The sequence below is a fragment of the Athene cunicularia genome, assembly GCF_003259725.1.
Source record: "Athene cunicularia isolate RWA chromosome 1 unlocalized genomic scaffold, athCun1 chr1_part1, whole genome shotgun sequence".
Lineage (NCBI taxonomy): Eukaryota > Metazoa > Chordata > Aves > Strigiformes > Strigidae > Athene > Athene cunicularia.
In genome coordinates, this window is record NW_020799091.1 from 27413866 (window position 1) to 27435882 (window position 22017).

The 22017-nt window shown below is 40.8% G+C and overlaps 1 protein-coding gene across 7 annotated transcripts in view; it reads left to right on the plus strand.

Moving 5' to 3' along the window:
• Positions 1-3683: 3683 nt before the first annotated feature.
• The window catches only part of ATP7B (ATPase copper transporting beta), a 48887-nt gene continuing 30553 nt past the window's right edge, over positions 3684-22017 (plus strand). For 5 of the 7 annotated variants that reach the window (XR_003399077.1, XM_026855476.1, XM_026855489.1 and 2 more), the window contains exons 1-2: positions 12800-13244; positions 19933-21160. Coding sequence is in view for 6 of the 7 variants with exons in the window: in XM_026855476.1 (XP_026711277.1) it covers positions 12996-13244; positions 19933-21160 (1477 nt within the window). In the remaining variant the exon portion in view is untranslated. Of the gene's footprint in view, positions 3793-12677; positions 12742-12799; positions 13245-19932; positions 21161-22017 lie in introns of those variants that run through there. The other 2 variants (XM_026855521.1, XM_026855504.1) reach the window with 2 other exon arrangements.

Below are 22017 nucleotides of genomic sequence, written 5' to 3' on the forward strand. Positions count from 1 at the left end.
AAAAAAAAAAAAAAAAAAAGCTTTACATGGCAAATTTGATCCAGATAACTCAGTCTCCACTCCCTTGCAGAGTTGAGGTTGTCCAAAATTTGAGGGCATTTCAAGCATACTTTCTTTGAGCGGAACTTCTCCAGAACCTATGATCTTTCAGCCACTTTGAGGTCAGCACGATCTCTTTCATGTTATAGCCACCTGTGCATTCTGAGATTTTGAAGCTATTAGGGATGTTTATGAAGGTCATCCTGTGTCATCTTCATCAGAAGAGTGCTGGTTGGAAAATGCTGAACTGTTAGTTTATCTGGCCATTGCTGTAGCCTGAAGCAGAAATACAAAGTCTCCCCTGTAGTGGGAGTGAGAAGAGTACAGTTTAAGTAATGGCTATTTGATTCTGACCTGCCTGCATTGAGTTTTCCACTTATGAGGACTCACCATGTGGGAATGGAACTGGAAATATGTCAAGCCCTCAAAGTTAGAAATCTATTGTTTTTTTTTACTGGTGGTTTTATTTAAATCTCTTCACTGTTCCAAATACCACTGACTACAGGTTTTACCAGGGTATCTCTGCCTTTATGTAAGCAGATAAATTGGAAGAGTTCTATTGGAAAGCAATCATAACTTAGCATTTCATTTCTCTACCAACAGTTCTCATAAGTAGTGCCACAGACATTGGTTTCTCTTCCTTAATCTTTTTCCTCTTCCCTGGCAGAGCAGTTGCCTGAGAAGCATGTGGGATATTTGCAGAAGACACCATTGCTGGATTCACATCTCTCAACTCAAGACACCTCTCTTGTAATGTCAACATTAGAAGATAATTTCCTGGGTTCAGAGAAGAGACACGGTTCTTCTAGGTAACAAGAAGTTCTTGTCTATTTTAGATGATGAAATTTGTGTCTCCCCACTGACTTGAAAATGAGTTTATGGCCACTCCCTTGGAAGGTATGAATCTTTATGAAGCTGAAAGATCACAGGTTAGCCATGGCTTAATTAAAATGAGACTTAAGTAATGCTGAAGAACTCCAGGAAGTGAGAATAATAATTCATAAAGAAGACACCTACATATCTGGCTTTTGAGTTGTCTGGGCCATAAATGGCAGATGCAGCATTTCGCATTTAGATTCATCTCTGTTTGGTAATTGATATAGCAAAAGTACTCAGAAAAGCCTTTGGCTTCCTGTGGCTAGAATAGTACAACTTGTTCTTTCCAGTCAAGGTTCATTGCAAGGTTAGCTGTACTGAAATCAGGATTTAATCCATGAAACTTCCAGTACGAGTCTTACACTTTATTCAGGGTATCAGTCCTAAGACTCAGAAATACGTTTTAGCTTAAGCCCAGCAAAATATTTTGCTTCTCCTGAAAACACCTAATCAATTTCTTGGAAGGTCCCCGAATCTCCTGTTAACGAATACCTGTCTGTGCGTTTGGCAGCTGTCAGAAAAAGACTGCACGATGGGAACAGCTGTCTCGTGGCACTGTATTTGCAGTGCATGAATTTTCCGGCAGGGTGAGCCTCAGACTTGAGTCACATAGCTGTACAGGCTAGAGTACCCTGCTTGCACAGCACAGCCACTGTGAGACGTAGGTCTGGCACTTCCCTGAAATGTTGAAATTTTTGCATGAATGCAGATTGACTGTCCAGCGTTAGTGTTACACAGCATATACAGACCCATAATCATCCTGCTGGCAGAAAACCGGGGGAGTTGTTTTTGGGAAACCAATTCATAAATGCTGTTCTTGTTTTGCTTTCGCTCCCATGGCAAACAACAGATAGACCAGAGGAACTGGGAATTGTTTCAGTAGGAGCAACCCTGTCTGATTTCTATTCTTTTTTTTTTTTTCCCCAATTTTTTTTTTTAAGCTTCATGGCCCTTTATCACCTGTGCTCATTTCTTGGGTGGAGTAAGCCAAGAAACAGGATAACGGGATGTTTTTACAGACGGTGTATGACTTATAAGTTGTAGCTCAGGCACATTGTAATAAAGCATCTGCATAAACAGATAGACATTCTGGATCTGGATAACTTTTCCAGATCCTTGCCTAAGGATGGGGGGGAGGAAGAGTTCTTCACAAAACAACCAGACTAGGTAAAAAAGGATGTGAAGAAAAGCTGCACTCCATCTGCTAGTGCATCTCTGATTAGTTTAGATGTGGGTTTGTTTTTTTTTCCAAAGCCTACATAAGTTGCTACAGACATAAACTGTCACATAAGTTCAAATGATAACTTTTAAACCTTTACCACTCCTGCCATAGTTTCTCACACCCAACTTTTCAGTCAGAAGATCTTTCATATGATGGCCCCTGTTTCTTCTGCAGTTCTTCCTATGTGTTTTGTGGTCACCTCAGACTGTCTTCATGGAAGGCTATTTTTATTTTGGAAGCAGTGTTCACTTGCTTGTTTTAGGGAGAAATCTGTGTGATGGTGGGAGTATCACATAGTTTTCTCCACTGTAATAATTTATAGTTCACAGAATCACAGAATGGTTGAGGTTGGCAGGAACCTCTGGAGGCCATCTGGTCCAACTCCCCTGCCCAAGCTGGGGCATCTACAGCCAGTTGCCCAGGACCATGCCCAGATGAGTTTTTAATATCTCCAAAGATGGAGACTCCACAAGCTCCCTGGGCAGCCTGTTCCAGTGCTTGGTCACACTCACAGTGAAAAAACGTTTCCTGATGTTCACAGGGAACCCCTCCTGTTTCAGTTTGTGCTCATTGCCTCTGGTCCTGTCACTGGACACCACTGACAGAGCCTGGTTCCATCCTCTTTGCACCCTCACTTCAGGTATTTATATATATTAACGAGATCCTCCCTGAGTGTTTTATAGGCTGAACAGTCCCAACACTCTCAGCCTTTCCTCATAGGAGAGATGCTCCAGTGCCTTTATCATCCTAGTTGTTTTATTTTTCTTAGTGCCTCCAGTGGTAATTAAAAAACAGACATATTAATACTTTGAAAGTTCTTTTGTTAACTTTTCTTTAATCAAAGGATATTCAGCTTTGCTGTGAGAAATATGAAGACTGTGTTTCAGGCAGCCTTACAGACTGCAAGGGTTACCTTTACTATGACAATGTCCAGCACAGTCTAATTAAGTTTTCACCACTCAAAAACTTTGTAGCAGACGATATTGTATGCATGCATTTAGGGTATTGACAATAACTTCAGCAAGAGCAGCACTGAGCTCTCTGTGGTGTTCCCACTCCAGCAGTGAGAACGCTATTAAAAACCTTGTCTGTAGAAATTCCATGTGGCTGACATGCCAACAAAATTAAGTCAGTCTTGTCATGAAGTCAGCTGTGTTTTCACCTTCCCAGAGATGTACCAAATTTTTAATCTTTTGCTGCCTCTGTAAGCATTTTTGTCCTGTTTTAATTGTTCTCCTTATTAAGGTACTTACTCTGAAGGAAAATCCATGCAGACAGGCCTTCTGAAGTGAGTGGTATTCAGAGCAAATAGCAGAATCCACTCACAGTGTGTTCTCCACAAGCCTGCAAGGCATTTGAGACAGTTTTAAAGTATATTTTTGTAACTCTCATTCTTGCTGAGTACTCCACATAGGAGTAACTTGGTAAAATAAAAGCACTGGCAAGTCGTAACACAAAGAAACTGGATTAATATTGTGTAAGGGTATTCATATGACAGTCATGTGGTCTTTTACACTTTCTTGTGCAGTTGGTTACTTTCTTTCAGAAACATGCACTGTGTAGCACTGAGTCTCCCATTCAGGGCTGCTGTCTTTGCTACCAAAATGCGTGGGACTGTTTTTAGCAGAAGGAATATTAGATCATTCATATACACAGTAAGTTTTTCCTTTTTGCACGTCTTGTGATAGGCTATTAAATATTACAATACTTTTGTTCTTCATTGTATAGTAACAGGAGGTAGAAATAAAGTTGCACCAGTTGTGTACTAAGTATTTGCGAACTAAAAAACAAGTATTGGAAATAAATTGTTGCACTAATATATCTGGGGCAAAACACTATGGGGTTGTTTTTACTGATATGTTGTAATACTGAAGTTGCTAAATACAAGCAATTCTACTAAAATTTTTTTAAATTATCATCTTTACTAGATGATCTAAGGCATGGGTGCTCATGCCATGTAACTATGAGCAAAAGCTGCCCCTTTTTTTTGGCAGAAGCAGTGAAGAATTAAGCAGCTTCAATCTACACAGAATTTTTGCAAGACCTCCTATAAACTGTGTTTATTTTTATCACCAGGCAACTTAATCAGGTTGAACCCAGAGCTTTTGATTAACAGAAGATTATTTTCATACAAGGTGTCCCAGTGGGACAAGGACCATGTGGGAAAATAAATCTGTTCCACTGTTGCAGTTTAATCCTGTATATTGTGCCAGTGTTTTAACCTCCCATGGACTCTTTTGTCAGTTCTCCTAAACAGTTATCAGCAGGAATAAACAAAGTGTCTGCCATTTTTTAGGGTGGGTAAAGGAACTACATTCAAGCAACTCAGAGCACAGACAGAAATAGGATGGCAAATAGTGTATCCCTACTGATAACATCACAGAGCTTGCAAAATAACATGTAGAGTCACCTCAAGTCCCAGCTTTTTCAGCTGCAAGTTTGTGATTTTTAAGTGTCTGTGATAGCACACCCAAACCCTTTGTGCTTTTCCTTCTCCCTTATGCACATACTAAGGTCTCTATGGCCCTCTGCACCTAATCAGGACATGAAGAGGCTCATGAAGGACCACGTCTTTTACAATAGTACCTAACTTCTGATTAAATCAACTATGAAACTGCTCAGGAAGCTGCAAAACTTCACAGTGTGAAATTTTTCTGAGATAGGTACCTCCATCATCAGACTTTAAAGGGTTCTCATATTGAAAAACTAACGTGTTCAGGGTGCATTTGTGCACATGTGTTTGTGTGTGCTTCTCTGCCTGTTTCAGGAAGCAAGGGAGAGTGCTATTTGGATGGAAATCTAATTTGTTTCACATGAATCCAGGATGAGGCAGGATTTGTATTCTGTGCTCGCGTCTGGCTCCTTGGCACTGCTCAGGAAAGAGAAAGGAGCCAGAAGCTGTCTGTGGAGCAGGACAGAAGAGAGTTACAATTATTGGAGGAGATTGTTTGGCTAGCCCAGACATGAGAGATGCAGGCACTGTGCCTCATAACCTCCTCTGACTTATTTCTATTCTGGGGATGAAGAAAGCTTGAAAGGTCGGTGATTTTCCCATGGGGTAGATTCAATCAAATATGCTCTTCTAGGGGCTGAACTAGGGCTGCTTAAAAGTAGTTCCCTGCTGTACTACCTTTTCTTTCAACAAGCAGAGGTACCAGGAGGGAATGATAAATGAACCGAGCCTGACTTTCCATGGATTAGCATTTCTGCTTCCCAGGAATTGAGGGCAGTAGACAAATCTCAGAAGGTTGCTCAGCAACTCTCAGGATTGTTACCTTCTTTTATACTGAACTGCAGAATGCATCAGTTTTGACTAAATGTTTCCTTGGAAGAAACATTCTTTGTCTGGAGAACAGACTGAGGTGAACTCTGGAAATGACGGGATTGCGGAGAGCTGAGAAAACCCTCCATTTCACTGTTGGAAAACTTTTTAGTATTTCCCTTTCATCACGACTGCAGGCTCCCAAAAACTCTTTCTTTAGGAGTCAAATGTTTCCAGTTTCCTCTGGGTGCTCATGCAATAAACAAACACTATTTTTACAGTGAGTTTGAGTCATGATGAGCTAGTATGCATGCCAACATGAGAAAATCCATCTGCATTTGAAAGCAGGGTGTTAGCTGCATACTTCAATCCAGATGTTAAATGTTTCAGGTAAAAATACTTGTAAACAGAAAGAGGTTTACTCTGTATTGCCATTTCTCTTAGATGTTTCTCAAAGCACCTGTTTGTATGGAAGAGATTTTGTTAAAATTAGTAGCAGAGTTACCTGTGTTGATACTTTCATCCCTGACTGTTGCTTTAGTTCTGACATTTGCACCTGAATTCTTCCCCACTACTTGTAGGCTGCTGGTGTTATTTGATGTGATAGGGAATTATCACCAGATATTCCAGCAGAAAAAAATAACAGCAAATATGTTTTAATTTTTATTTTTTATTTCTCCACTCAGTTTCTGTAAGCCTCTTCAGTGAATTGGTGTGGCTCTATCCAGGCAAGCTCTACCTGTTTTCAATTGGAAGTATGTTTTGTCCGCTGATAGAAACTGGCAACTTCCTGCCTGTGGTTCTTGCCTGAGAGTTCATGAGAGATACTAGACCTGGACAGGGCAGTACTGTAATAGTTCCTAGCCCTGAAGAGCAAATAATTTACAGGATTTTTGTAGAAAAATAAACTGCTGTTCAGTAAACAGCAGCTCACATACATTACAGTTTGGACCTCTGACAACTGGGAACAGAAAAGCCTCCACCTCCTGCGCCTGTGGTATCCTCATCAGAGGTTTCCCTCCTCACTTCTTACCTACTGTAGCAGGGGGAGTCACCCAGAGAAATGGCAGATCTTCATCCATCTCCAAATCAGGAATTAAGTGCAGCGTTGTAGTTTGGGAGGCCCCTGCTGCTGAACAACTGGACCCTCTTGTCCCTTCAGTCCCACCGTGAGTACAGATGATGCCAAGGTCAGTGGTATGTGAGCAGTGCCCCAGTTTGTTTCCTCATGAGAGGGCACTAGCCTTGTCTTGGCAGTGTGTGGCAGAGCCCAAAAGAGCAAGTAGTGGAGGATGGGTGAGAAGGGCCTTCCTACCGGCTCAGCTGGGCTGTGGCTCGCCCCCCCGTGGCCATAGGGTCACCTGAGCTTAGTCCCTCTGCAAGGGTGAGATCACAGAGAGAGCCCTAACACCCTTGTGCCTTCTTCTACCCAGTAACTGCAACCAGTCCACAGGAAGAGAGGGGGGGAAAAAAGAACCAAACGGATGATGAAGAAAGTGGAAACCCTACTTCCCAGGCAGTTTTGCCTGGAACACCAGGAAAGCAGATGGACTTTGCTCAGGACTCTGTGCTGGAGGAACCCAGGTCCTGTGGTAAGGAGTGCTGCTATCAAGCTTTCTCAGGGATTTGGGACTTGCTGGAAACTCCTCTCTTTCTGTACAGAGGTGGTTTCTGCCAGGATAATATAGCCAGAAACAACTGTTAAGAGAAACTGAATTTGGGCTTGCCTTTACATATCTAGCCTGTCCTAACAAAGGCAGTATGTTTGTATTTTCGACATGGCATCTGCAATGCAAACACAAGATGCTGTTTTGTCTTTTTTTTTTTTTTTTTTTTTTTTAATTTTCTTTTTTTGCAAGCTTTACAAATATGATGAGCTTTATGTTATTTACATAGTGTCAGGTGTCTCATCAAAGTGGAATATCTCTCTGGCTGTCAAACAAGATGACAAGAATAATTTGAAGCAAGTGCTGGCAAGGGACTCATAGTAAATTTAAATGGTGTGGACTCTACAGTCAGGGACAGTTTAGAGAATATATATTGTATATATGAATGTCACTTAATATGCAGGCTTATATTTCTTATCTGTATAGGGAAAAAAAAATTTGCAGGTTTAGCAAGGTATCTTAGGGACTGCTATTAGTTTGCCTTCTACAGGGTAAACGGTAGCTTACTTTGGGAAAAGAATAAAAATCAGTCTTCCCATTTACTTAAATCACAATTCAGAGACTTACCACTTTATTTATTCAAAACCAGTGTGAAAGATATTTTTTAAAAAACACAAAAAATACTAAGGAATTGACAAAACAAAACTGGAATTAAGAACTTGAGTCTTATTTCTAAATGTGGATAGCAAATGTAGGTGACAAAAGCCATGATCTTTAGCAGCAACTGATATAGTTCACAGGTACAGGACTTTTTCTTCTCAAATTTGCCTTTAAAAATAGTTACTTTTGTAATATTATCATTCTTGAGTTATATTTTAAATACTGCAGTTAAGATGGATAAAATGTAGATCCTTTTTCTCTGTATGAAATTTGCTCAAACTTTGCAAGAGCAAAGCATGGACAACATCAGAAAATGTAAGTTGGAAACACACAAGTGAAAATACTGGTTTTGTTGTGGCACGGCCCAACGAGTTCTGCCAACCTTCTTCACTGTTAGTAAATGAACGTTACTGGAAATCTGGACTCTAATTAATTCATGCAGATTGCAATTGTTCTTTGCACTTAAACCCTGACCCAAAAGGTGTGTCTTTTCCTGTGCTAATATGATCGGCCTGGTAGTTTCCAGGCACTTGAAAACAAATTCCTGTAGTATAAATAGACAGATAACAGAAATTACCATATTGAAATCAACACTGCTAAACGCAAAGTACAAAGTCCACACAATTTGCAATCATATTAGAAGCCGTGGAATGAAAAAAAAAATAGTATGCATTTTGGGGCCCTGTTACAAAAGAGATACTCTTTTGAGTTTTGCTGGTTTAGAGCAAACAAAGCTTTTCCAAATATTTAGAGAAGATTGAGTCTACTTCCTGAAAAACTGAAGCCAAAGTCTGAGCTGATTTGATTTGAAATGAGGCCATCAACTCTTAAACAATTTTATTCATGGCAGGTAGGAATTTGATTCCTTGTATTTCAGATTTATTTTTATTATAGTGTATGAAAGAATGTTACTTATGATCATGCTTCTTCATCTGTTGAAAGATATATGTATGCCATTCATGCTATGGAAATGCTTGTGTATCTGATGGCTGCCACTTTTCTTAGGACTGTAGCCTGTTACCTTTCTGATTTCATGGTTCAAAACTGAGAGAAAATGTAGGTAAAGAGGAATTTTTGTTGCCTCTTCAATGCTAAAAAGGTATGGCATTTTTAAAAAAAATATTTTCTGTAATAAGTAGGACAGTTTGGAGAAGTCAAGGACATAGTTATGTACCATGAATCTGACCAAGCTTCCACTGAACTTTCAGCTGCAACTGATTGACTTCATGGGGGAAACGTGAGGTTTGTGTTCCTTAGTGGGACTGAAAAATGACTGAGCAAGACAGGGATTTGCCTGAAGAAAAAGAGCATAGCTTTACTAACTACTTCTATTTTAGTTTAAAGAGGACACTGACAAAGGAAAATAGTTATTTCACACAAGGCTCCCCCCCAATGTTCTCTAATCCCCCAATGTTCTCTAACAAGTTGTTGATAACTGTGAGTTGCCAGTGCTGGTAACACTGTTGTTTGTGATGTTATTAGGAGCTTTGCAATACTTTGACTTTCCCCCCCCCCCCCAACCCCCCATTTATTTTTTCTTAAAACCTGCAGTTCCTGCAGTTGCATTAAATGTCTAAAAACCAAAGTCAATCTAACTCTGTTATGATGGGGAAAAAAAAATCAAAAATTTTAGCTGATTGCATCCTGAAGACAACTTCAAAAGAACTCAAAGTACTGTCAAATGTGAAATTGCTTGGGTTTTAGCCTCATATCATTGTCTCAAGATGGATTTTCAGTGGTTTAAAATGATGTCTGAGGAGGAGAATAGGAAAACAACATTCAAAGTCAGGATTTCTGGTGATGTATTAATACTAATATGTCCCTTTTTACACTGACATGGTGCGCACATATCTGAACCAGTTCCTCTTATTATCATTCTTTTCTTATTACCACATCAAGGCAATATGACCCCCTTACCTCCAGGCCCCCATTTTTTTCCTTGAATCCAAGTGTCTCATCTTTCAAGCCATTGTTAAGACTATTCTAAAATGTTTTCTTTGGGCAAGGAGCCAGAAGGATTAAGTGAACACCAGAACATCCTATAAAGCCAGGGATGAATGCACCCAGCAAACATAACTTACCTGAAAACACATCGTTCTTGTTTATCATATTCTCTTACAGTAGCAGGTAATGTAAAGGGGAAAACTCATGTTTTACCAGCTCTTGAGGCTTTAAATCAAATGGATTTAATTTTCTTGGGATGTTCTGCATTTTCTGACATGAAAATGCAAACATCTCTGCCTGACAGTAGCAGAGGGCTGTGAAGGCAGCAGGCATATTTTCTATTTGCCATCTAAATATCATGCTACCAAACCTGAGTGAATCTTCCTGGTGAAACTCCTAAACTGTGCAAAATCAAGCCCGAACCAGGGAATGATACTGTTATCAGATGAATCTGATAGTTATCAGATGAATTCAGCCTTAATTAAACTGCTCACCCCCAATTTGCAGCTAACACATTTAACATCAACTCTAAAGGGGCAATTAATTGAGCTAGAATGGGGAAAATAATTTGGAAACCAGTAGCAGTCCGTTGGAGTTCAGCAGCAGGTGATCGCAGCAGTTAACTTAGAAGCAGCTGCCTGGCTCCCCTGGCAGAGGTTGCCACCCTTGAGGTGCCTACATTTGGATCCCTTCCTGAACTGCCTCCTGAACATAAGAGTTGTGGGGCAGAACCTCTGAGCTTTCAGCCTGGTGTATCAAGGTAAATTGACATTGTTTGGATTTATCAGATGCTCAGCAGTTTCTGCTTCATGAATGGCACCTCTTCTCCAAGAGCTTCTCAGAACTCAGTCAGCTGCACAGGTTTCATTTGCCATTGCCATCTGCTCGAGCCCGCAGCTAAACTAGGTATTTTAAATCAGCTAGATTGGTTGAAATACATCTTTATGCCCCTTTAATCTGAAGAATTATAGCAAACTACTTCTCCAGCCAAATAATTATTTTTAATGTGGATAAGTATCTTGTAAACTGAAAGTGTTCAAAGCACAACCTCATGTGTTTCTTCTCTACCTCTAAATAATTATTCAGGACTCCACTGAAGACAAAGGACAATATAAGAATTTGTCTCCACTGCTTTTAGAAACAAACAGACTTTTACCTTAGAGTTGCTCAGAAGTTGGGGAAAAAAAATTATGATTGAGGGGAATCAGAGAGGAGATGCTTACTGTCAGCCTAAATTGAGCTTTGCCAGTGAACCTGTTTACAGTATGTTTCATCACATGATAACTTCATTAATATTAGTTACTTGTAGAAATGTGCTGGGTAGGGTTTGGGATATTTTTAATAGTAAAGATACTGTCAGAAATGAGTGGATCAAGTATATACTTCAGAGCTGGCCAGATTCTTGAATTTCTGTTCCTTAAAACAATCTAGAATTCAAAATTTACATTATTTGGAATTAGGACACAGAGCTGAATTTCTGAACATCTTTGATTTGGCATCAGACAATGGTTTTGTTTTAGAAAGACAAAAAAAAAAGTTTTAACTTTGTATATATTTAGTATGTAAATATAGCTTTTATATTTTGTACTGAAATGGTTTTAGGTAAGTAAAATTGTATGATTTTCAATTGGTTGTTCCAAAACCAGTTAAAATCAGTAATTCCTGAAAATATTTCACCTTTAACATAGTTTTCTTTTTCAGAAAAGTGTTCCAGCTGAAGTCAGGTGTATTTTAATTGATTTCATTGATAAATACAAGACAAACACAGATGCCTTCTTCTAGTAATACTCTTTAGAAGGGTCATTTCTCAAAAATCTTTCAAAATTACCATTTATTTTAATTTTAATATTATCACCAATCTTGTATATTAAGACAGTGATACAAAACAGTGCTAAACAGTATTTTGAGTTTCACTTCATTGGCAGAAAACCTTGTTTTTTTCCAAAGATGCTTCTTAACTCTGGAGTCAAGAACTGGATGGTGTGAGCAGAGCAGAGGAATTCTCTTTGTGTGGAAGATATGACAGGAAGACAAGACAGGATGCTAATTTCCTGCATGGTGGCTTTTTGGACCACTGTCTTCGTGGAGGGGGTGTGAGGGATGTAATGCTGCTTTTGGAAGTAAAAAGAATCTGGATTTGTCCTGTCAGACAGGTGGAGTGGCTGTCATCTATTCCCTCAGGTTTTTGTGACGTCACAAAGATATGCTGAGATTTTGACCCATGTTAACCTCTGCATAAGAGTAAATTTGGTGACTTTTTTCAACAAGTCCAAGAGATTCTGATTAAAGGTAAAACAATTACTTTAAGGCTTGCCTGGGCAGTGAGGTCACTGCATAACCAGGGAGGGTGTGAATTGATGACACATCAACTAGGTTATACAAATTCCCTGGATGGCCATTCTTTAGGTGTCCCTGTTCAGGGGTGTCTTTAGAAGTGGACTGCACTGCTGTGCACTTAGGGAACTAAAAATCCCACTCACCAAATCAGCACAATGCTGTGAATGTCTGCAGGTAATCCCAGAAAAACCTCTTCAGGCTTGGCTCGAAGAACTTCTAGTGGTGGTACCTGTCATATGTATGGCTGTCTAAATTTGATGTTCCTGTAGTTGCCCAGAGGATTTAAGGGGAACTGAATTTGCCAAAGGGAACATAATTCCCTCACACCCCCTTTACTTTCTGATGCTAATTGCTGGTTTAATTTTGTTTTCTTGTTTGTTTTTTAGTAAAGAGGCACATTTTAAAAAGTATAAATGTTGTATTCATTCTTTTTTTTTCTCCCCCGTTTTGAAGCAAAGAATGAATGTTCTCGTGCCCTAAATGAGTGAAAGAACTTCAGTCTAGGAACCTTCTCTAATGATATCATCAATGGCACATTTTCTGTGTTAGAAGGGATCGAATTTTATCCAAGAAATCCCTGGTAATTTCATAGAAGAAGGAAATGGGATAGCATTGCCCTTTGTAGGGGCTGTGATTATGTGCATGGCCACAAGGAGCCAAAGCCTGGCTTGGCTCAGTTAATTATGCACTGCCTTGCAGCACACAGGTCATGTTTGACTAGCTTGTGAAAGGCAGCCTTGGCTGAGCTCACTCCGACGCCGAGTGCAAAGATTAGGAGTGCTGAATGCCGTTGGGTAAGCACAAGGGATGCCAATTGGTGGGAAGCAGTTAAACTGGCAGGGAAAGCAGGTAGCTGAGTGCAGCGAGCAGTGTACACAAGGATCACAGGTTACCTCGGCGATTTCGTGATGAATGCCTAATGAGGACATTGATTAGACAGGCAGAACTCTTCAAGCCGTTGTAAATGTAGCTGAAAGAATAAGACACCGAATAACCGCTCTCACAGGGCTTTCCTTTGGCGTTGCAATATTTAAAGCCCAGAAAGATAATGGAGAGAAAACTGGACAATAAAATTAAAAGGGAACTGTCCTGCTTAGCTACTTTAAACAACAAAAACATAACCCTGGTGTCTATTCGTAAGCAACAGGCAGCTCATGATGTGCCTGAACTACTGATTATCGGTGAAAAGTCCACCACAGGATCTCCAGTAAAAGCAAGCAGTAACTTGCAGAAAGAAGAGAAACTTTTGCAGAGTTATTCCATGGGAATGCCAGAAGTCAATACAGTTGAAAGACAGGTCAGTGAGCCGGTTGGTGTGTGTGTGTGCTGGGGGGGAAGAGGTGTTTCTGAACTGGAGAATTCAGAACAATGCATGTTGTACGTGGGTTGTATATTAAAGAAGGTTAAACTTTCTTTATCTAAATTGTCTCAGTCCCCATAATGGATGCCTGCCCCATAACAAGCAGTATACAAATGCAAAGTCCTCTGGAGATCCTCTGAAAGTACTCTTTGAAAGCAGGTGTTAATGATGAGTTATGCTGTAGTAACTAACAAGCAGTTTTCAGCTCCACCTCTAATAATGTAGAGTGGTGATTCTTACTTAAGGAAACATGTTAGTATATTTCCTTTTAAATTGCAATTGCTTGAGTAGTTTGACAGCAGCTCCTACCAGATTATTCTCTGGAATAATAGAAATTTCAGAAACATTAAAAGCTCCTAACTGTAGGTGAGTAGTTTATTTGTAACTACTAAGTGGATGCTAGTGAAAGTTCTTGATAATACATCTGTGGCACTTTTTTTTTTTTTTTTTTTTTTTTTTTTTTTTTTTTTTTTTTTTTTTTTTTAAATTCCATGTTTTATACAACTATGGTATTTTTGGAGATTGTTGTGGAGAAGAGGCTTGCAAAGATCAATGCAAAACATGATGTCTATTATTTTAAAAAGAGTTTTTGCTATTTAATAGGAATGTTAATGACAGTGATGTAGTTTGGATCAGTGAATATGGTGAATATTTAAGGAAAAGAAGCTCTTAGAACAAATTTTGTGTCCTTTGAAACTCTGTATGCTTAGAATGGCTTAAATAATTAGTGTCAGACAAGAATGAAATAACAGCCAGGACGGACCAAATATACCTGAAGGTTTCTCTGACTCAAATTACTTTTCATATTATAAATTATTTCTAGAAAAAAAAATTACATCAATGACTTTGTTCTACCAAAATATATCTATTCTGTATTCCGTTCCCTGGGATGTACGCATTGCTTGTACTGGAACCATGAAGAACATCACAAAGTGTTTTGCTTTGTTTTAATTCTAAATTAGAAACAATCCATTTACAACAAAGCTTTCCACTAAACCAATTTAATCTCTTTAATTTAAAAGCACCTGTTAAGGTCTCTAAGGTTTGCTAACTACGGTGTAGGTATCATTTCAGTAAGACTAGCTGCAAGTGCCTAAATCTTTTCTCATTGTCTGTACTGTTAGAGAAACCTGTTCCCGGGTGGGAAATAGGAGTCCCTTGGCAGAAGCATTAGGGCAACGAAGTGTTCTGAAAACAAAGCACCATAAAGACTGCTTTAAAGTAATATTTTCTTTGAATCTTTATATCCAGGTGGAGAGGGTGGCTTTTCCCTTGTTTAAGACTCAGAAACTGTTTGAAAAATAACAGGTTGTGTTACAAGCAGTTACTGAAAACAGTAGTTACTGCGATTTGTTAATCTTCACTAAGCTTGGGGGAAGAGGGAAGGAAGAACAACTAGTTAAGATCTAATACATTAAACATATGTGCTAACAAGATGGATGGAGGTTGTACGTAAATTTATTAAAGAAGGATGAGGGTTGAATTTCTGCTCACTCAGAAGTGCTGCTGTTATAGGCATGAAATTGAAGACTTGGGATCTTTGATGTTCCTGAGGCTGCTCTGTCCTCCTTTTGTTGTTCACTGGCTGCCTGTAACAAACTGGGAAAGCATCTGAAGCATTTAAATAATAGTATGTGGCTTTTCAGTTGTGTGTTACTGCCTGCCTGAATCCAAAGCCATGAATCAGCGGGTTGTGAAAGAATGAGGCAGGAAAGGTAAAACCTTGACACAGATAAAATAATTCTTTGGCAGTTGTGTGCTTGAAGGCAAGAGTATGATAGCTAGTTTCAGCCTGTGGATGCATGGGGAGGAGAGCAGCCCAGAACCTTCGGAGACACTGGGTGAGAGTTTCAGTGCGGTCTGGCGTTAGTGGATGAGCACGTGAATGACGGGGAGAGGCAGAGGGGAAGGGGCTGCTTGCAATGGGCCCCATCTCCTCACTGGCTGACTGCCTGGCATCAGTGAGGAGTCCGGTGCTTGAATTTCAGGATGTGAAAATTGGCATCCCTGCAGGCCAGGAGAGGGAGGGCTGTAGAGCAGTGCCATCCCTGGGGGGAGAACTTTGCTGGAGCACCAGAGAGGAGCAGCAGCTGTGTGGGTGATGCTCAAGGAGCTGTGGGGTGCACCTGGCATGGCCTCAGCCTTGTGCTGCAGAGACTTAGAGGGTTACACTGGCTTTTCAGAGGTGGCTGCACCTCTTGGGAAGGGGAGGTGGCAGGGAGAGGAATAGCTTTCTTGGTAATGAGCCACCTTGTTGAATTTACAGCCATGGGGTTGCATCCATTGTCAGGATGCTGGTCACCATGTGCATGTATGGGAGGGTCTCACCCAGTGCCGTGATTTCTTGTTCTTTGGGTGTTTTTTTTCCCAGTTCAGTTGATTTTCTTACATTTATTCTGTATTCTCTCACTGCTGTGTTAAACCCTTGGCCTTTGCACTTCTGAATGGAAGTACCCCCAAAACCCAGTTCATTTTAGGAGACAGTGGGGCAGTCTGATGCCAGGCCTCTGAGGCCAGCCTGTCATGGAACAGTTTTACCCCGCCAGTCACACAGGCCATGGACAATAACCACCTTTCCTCCTGAACCAGCCACTGAGCTCTGGATGCCATAATGCAAAGAACTGTGTGTCAGGCCAGGACTTGAGATTTGGTGCTCCCAATTTAGCAGCATCTCCCTGCCCTGCTCCACCTCTATGCTTTCCCAGAGAGTTAGTCCAGCCTCGGGCCATATTCCTTTGGGATGATCTCCTTCCTGCTGGCTGGAGGTGGTCAACACAGGGAGCAGGAGCCTCTGCCTCTTCCTGCTGCCCCCAAACCCTGCTTTGCCCCAGGGCAGGCATGAGTGCTCCAACTCCTGTCTGCAGCAAGGGTTGCTCTTCATGCCAGTGGGTTTGCTGTGAAATCCTTATATTGGGAGCTGGGCTTCAGATGCTATGCTCATGCACATCAACAGTTTCAGTTGCTACCTTCTTGGGTCCGGTTTAGAGATGTCAGATGGGAATGTTTTCCATTCAGCTCTGGTACTTCTGTTAAAGCTGTCTCCAGGTACTGCTGTTTCTGTGTCAAGGAGACCCTTTTAAATTTTCTTTTCTTTTTTTTTTTTTCTGTATTACTTAAATGAGTTTCATAACACTGCTTTCTGTAGGGATTCTTTGCTTTCAGACTAGAGCCTCTGCTGTGTTTTGAGTTGGAACTTTTATGTAAAAAGGGGAGGGAAAGAATTGTCATAATTTCATGTTTTCATTACATATTTTTTACATAGTCACTGTAAAAATATGTGTGAGACTGGCAGAGCAAACAGACTTGTGTATACTTCCCCTTAGAAGTAAGCAAGCCTCTTTTGGTGTGAGAGACAAAACGGTCGGTAACTGCAGCCAATTCTTTCACACTCCCTTCTGGATGTGGCGTCAGATGCATTTTCATTATTTCATTAGGATTTCTCTTTAGGCAGAAGCAAGCAGGAGGGACAACACTTGGGAATCCTGGGCACATTTTTCATTATTTTTGGAGGTGATTGCTTCTCTGATCCTCTTGCAGATGGTGTCTCTGAATTACTGTACAGCCTCATGGATACTGTGTTCTGTGTGGGTGTTAGCTGGTATCAGGAAACCCTCTTTTGAGACCTAGCATGTGCCTGAGGAGAACTACAGACACATTTATGCATGCCTTATCTTTGTGTCCTTGTGTGAACCTGCTGTTTTCCTCTGATCTAGTGTAGAAACATTCATTTTCACAAATACACACATAGATGTGTGTGTGTGTGTGTGTGTGTGTGTGTGTGTGTGCGCGTCCCTTTTTTTGAAGCTCTTAAACACTACTAAATGCTTTGTAAATACTGTATTTGAACCTGTGTACATTTCTGGTTTTTAAGGGGAGAGTCTTCAATGGTTTGGCATTTGTGGGGTGTTTTGTTATTTGTTTTTTTTTAAAGGAAAGAAACTTTTTTTGTTGTTGTTTATATCTACATCTCCTCTCTAATTTTTTCCTTCTCATTTAAAAATCTGTGTCCAAGCATTTTTCTCCTACAGAGAACAAACATCTGGTTTTGTCAAGTAACAAACAAAATATTTTTGCCAGTTCTTCTGAACATCGGGATAGCTTTTTATCCAAAATGTAAAGCAGCAGCCAAGTTTTGATGTTTCTGTGGCTTACAGTGCATTGAAATAGTAGAATCAGTCCTTTTATGTTTTTCAAAAGACTGGAGGACGAGAAATACCCTTTAATCTTTTTATGCATTTAATTTTAATTGCTTTTATATCACTGGATACCTAGGAAAACTGCGATGGTTGGTGAGTGTGGGGGTGGAGGGAACGCAGTGGAGGACATGGTTTCTGGGTTTCATCTGCAAGTGGCTGCCAGAAATGTGGTGAAGGGGAGCAGGAGAGTGGAGGATGTTCATCTTGCCCATCTCTCATGCTCTGTTTTGCCAAAGGATGCAGAAGTCAAATGTCTTTGTCGTATGAGCCAAAGTAAACATACAGGGTGAGCTCCTGTAACTTGCACACAGATTTTTGCTTTACCAGGTGTTTGTGATAAGAGTTAGCCACTGCGAGCTTTAAAGTGTCCTTGGGGGGCTGGGGACAGGAGATAGGGAAGAGGAGATGAGGGACAATATTAAAATAATATTTCTTGAGGTAGACATTAGAGTAAATGCAAGTTTGAGTTTAAGCAGCGGTGGGTGAGAGGCTGTTTTCATTTTCAGATGGGCTTCTTTTCCATATACGAGGCCTTATTATTATTTTTAACTGTGGAAAGGCACAAATAGGAGGAAGTGAGCATGTGGTCATCTTTGTGTGTGCTTAAACAGGGACTCATCTTTGCTGGGAGCTCTGATTAGCTGTTTATTTTTTGTTTTGAAAGGAGGGTCTGGCTGCTCATTTCCATGTATGTTGGGGATTTCAGTAACTCCTGGGAAGGGAAGTGCAAGGAGAGGAGTATGTGCACTGGGTGCTGCCAGGCCTGCAGGAGGGGGAGGTAAAAGGGGGTGTCGGGGCTAAAATATTCCCATGACTTTTCTTCCCCAGCATCCCTGGAGCATAGCCTTGAGGCCAAGCGAGAAGGGAGGGGTCACAGGGGAAAGGTCGCAGGCATGATATTGGCGGGCTGCACCATAGTGCTGAAGAGTTGAATTTGCTCATTCCTCCTCCTGTTCTAATAAATACAGCAGGGAGAGGGCTGAAAGCAAATTTCTCATGTTAAATTTTTGCAATTTTGGTGGTGACCCCAGACCTCATTATTCCCAATCTGTCTAAGCGTGAAACAAAATCAAGTTAATGAATTTTGAATACTGCATCAAATGAACTGAATGCAGTCTACTGTTAATAAGCAGCCTAAATGTCTCTCATCTGTGCTGTGGTACTGAGGAGGAAATTTTCTTGTCAGTGGTAGGAACAAGATTTGTGGTACTGAGCCTGGTCCAGTGGCCCCTTCCCCAGCCCCTCCTTGCAGTAACGCCCAGCATCAGGTGCTTTACTGAATGCAGGGAGCCCATGGCTTCCCAGGAGAGACAATAGATTTGTCCTAGTAACTTGCATCTAGATTTTTAGTAGTCAAAGCTGCCTTGTCATGGACATGAATTTTGATGTTCTTTCAATGAAATCTGACAATCTGGGACTTTTCCCTCCCCTTCTCAGTCTTCCTCATCCCTTGGCACCAGCAATTTCCTGTGGTGACAGAGTCTGTGCTCTGATTACCTATTCTTGGAGAAGCATTGCCTTTTTCACTATTAAAAAAAAAATATTTCATTTTCAGTTGAATTAAGTGCATTAAACTGTAGAGTCCTAGTACTGTGGATCCCGTGATCTGACTGAGAGATATTCTGCTTCCAGATAATCTACTTCAATACTGGCTATCACATCCTGAAAATCAGTGTTGGTTAAAACTAGGGAGTTCTTGTAGCTCACTATATGGTCTTTCTTAGGTGCCTCACCTTACATGAAACTGAACCATAGTGGAAGTGTCTGCATAAAGTTCTGTGTCTTTTAAAAAATTTTGTCAGATATAGATTTTAACTTAAAAGATCTGTATATAATGCAAACTGCCCAGGCCTTTGTGTGCCTGCATATAGCTCTTCAGGTATCACACAACTGGTCCTTCCTCTGCTAGCATATTTCAGGCTCCTGGTAAATTCTTGATTCTGTTTTCTGTGGGCTGTTTGGTTTGGTTTGAACTCCTGTTGAACAGCAGCAGGTTGGCCAAATTGAGCCAGCTTCTGACTGTGGAGAGGCATTCAGCACACTCTCTGCTGTGACCCTTTGTGCCAGTGACAACGTACTCTGAAGAGCAGGGCTCAGACTGCATGGTGAAAGTGCCTTGTGGCTGCGAAAGATTCAAGTTTTAAATGATTGGATTAGGGTGGGAATAGTAAGACAATTTTGCTTTTATATCCCTAGTGAATATTTTTTTAAATTGCTGCTCAAGAGAAGTCTCAGAGGCCTGATTCATCATCATGGGCATAGCTCACTGGTAATATATTCAAAGTTGTGAAATGTTTCAGGGGTATAGACTGACTTGAGAGCACTTCTGGTATGTGCTTGAGAGCACATGCAAAATATGCAGAATATTGCTGCTTTTACAGTGCTAAAGATATGTGCATTTTATTTTTATTTCTCCTCTTGCTCCTTAGACTTTGTCCAACACTGATTCTCCTCCTGGCTGTGAGCTGGAGCCTACAATGAAACACCATTTTGCTTTTGACAACATGGGCTATGAGGAGAGCTTTGAAACTGTGCCCTCTCCATCTTCTCAAGAACACACTGTGGCAGTCAATATTGTGGGAATGACTTGCCAATCATGTGTGCAGTCGATAGAAGGCCGAATTTCCAAGGTCAAGGGCATTGTGAGTATTAAAGTCTCCCTTGAACAGAACAATGCTGTAATAAAGTATCTGCAGACAGAAATAAATCCTGAACAGATTTGCCAGGAAATTCAGGATATGGGCTTTGATGCCAATATAGCAGAAGAGAGATTGACAACAGCAACTGTAAATTCGTCATGCTTGAGAGAAGCAGTAGTTAAGCTTCGGGTAGAAGGCATGACGTGCCAGTCCTGTGTCACCAACATTGAAGGAAAGATTAGGAAACTTCATGGTGTGGCAAAAATCAAGGTGTCACTCGGTAACCAGGAAGCAATTATTGCTTACTATCCTTACATCATTCAGCCTGATGACCTCAAGAGCCATATCAGTAACCTGGGGTATGACTGCACCATTAAAAGTAAATCAGCCCCTTTGAAGCTGGGTGTCCTCGATCTGGAGCGCTTGCAGAATGCAAACCCCAAGGAGATACCAGCAAGTCTTGAGAGTGATCGAGTGGATCCCCTGGTTGCTGAGATGAGTAGCACAGCTACAATGGCTGTACGGATAGAAGGCATGCACTGCAAGTCCTGTGTCAGAAACATTGAAGGAAATATATCAGATCTTCCTGGCATACAAAGTATTAAAGTGTCTTTGGAGCATAAATGTGCTGTGGTACAGTATAGCCCAAATCTAATTACCCTGTCAGCTTTGAAGCAAGCTATTGAATCCCTTCCACCTGGAAACTTTAAAGTATGCCTCCTTAATGGTTCAGAAGCAAATAAAGGAGCATCTCCATCACCCGCTTTGCTATATGATCTCTTCAGAGAGCCACTGCAAGACATGACATGCACAGCTGTTATTAAGATCGATGGCATGACCTGCAATTCTTGTGTACAGTCTATAGAAGGGGCTATATCACAGAGACAAGGAGTGCAACGTATAGCAGTTTCTCTAGCTGGCAGAACTGGGACCATACATTATGATCCAGCTATTACTAATGGAGAAGAGTTAAGAGCTGCCATAGAAGAGATGGGGTTTGATGCTTCTGTGCTGACAGGTAACAGTTGTTTTTTTCTTCTGTGGGTAGCGTGCCAGATTGGACTGTGTGACACTTGTGTTGAGACTCCTCTGCAGAGAAACTCTTAAACCACTGGCATTGTCTTTTCTAAGGGACTGACCCAATCTGACCTCACTTAACAAGTGAGAGAGATTTCAGCTGTGAAGCACCTTATTTCAGCCCTTAAAAACTGCACTAGTGGGTGGAAGAGTTGAGTTACATTATGAAACCAAAAGGTTTGGAAGTTGGTACAAAGTCTTTCAAATAGCTGATCACCTTACCTGCTGAAGTAGGTTTCCTCCTAGGTCTAGGCTGCTGTAAGTAGGTCTATCAAAACAAATATTCCAAAATACTAAAGCCCACAAACTTAATGAAATGTCTTTCATTTAAACCCACTTTTTACCTAACTAAAATCTCTTTTTAGTGTCCTAATCATTTCACCTTTATTTCTTGAGGATTTTTACTAGCCCTACTTTACTAAGCCTTACTTTAAGCAAGGTAAGTGGCAATGTGCAGGTACTCTTTGGTGGAAGCAGGTGCTCTTACATGTCAGCTGCAGCACAGTTTGTACATTTTGTACATGTGCTCAGTGTTTAAGAAGTTGCTGTGGTGCACAATCTCCTCTCCATAAAATTCCAAATGTGGCAATATTTATTTGCTTCAACTCAACAGAATTGCTTTGAGATACTGATTAGTTTACCCGGAATGAATTAGGTTGATCGCAATAGACTATATCCTATTGACTTTTCTCATGAGTCCAATCCCTCTGAATCTGTGGTTCCACTACAGATGAGGAGGAGGCCGTATGTGGTGTTTAATTATAATTGTTGGTGGGAGACCTCCCAATCCATCTGTGG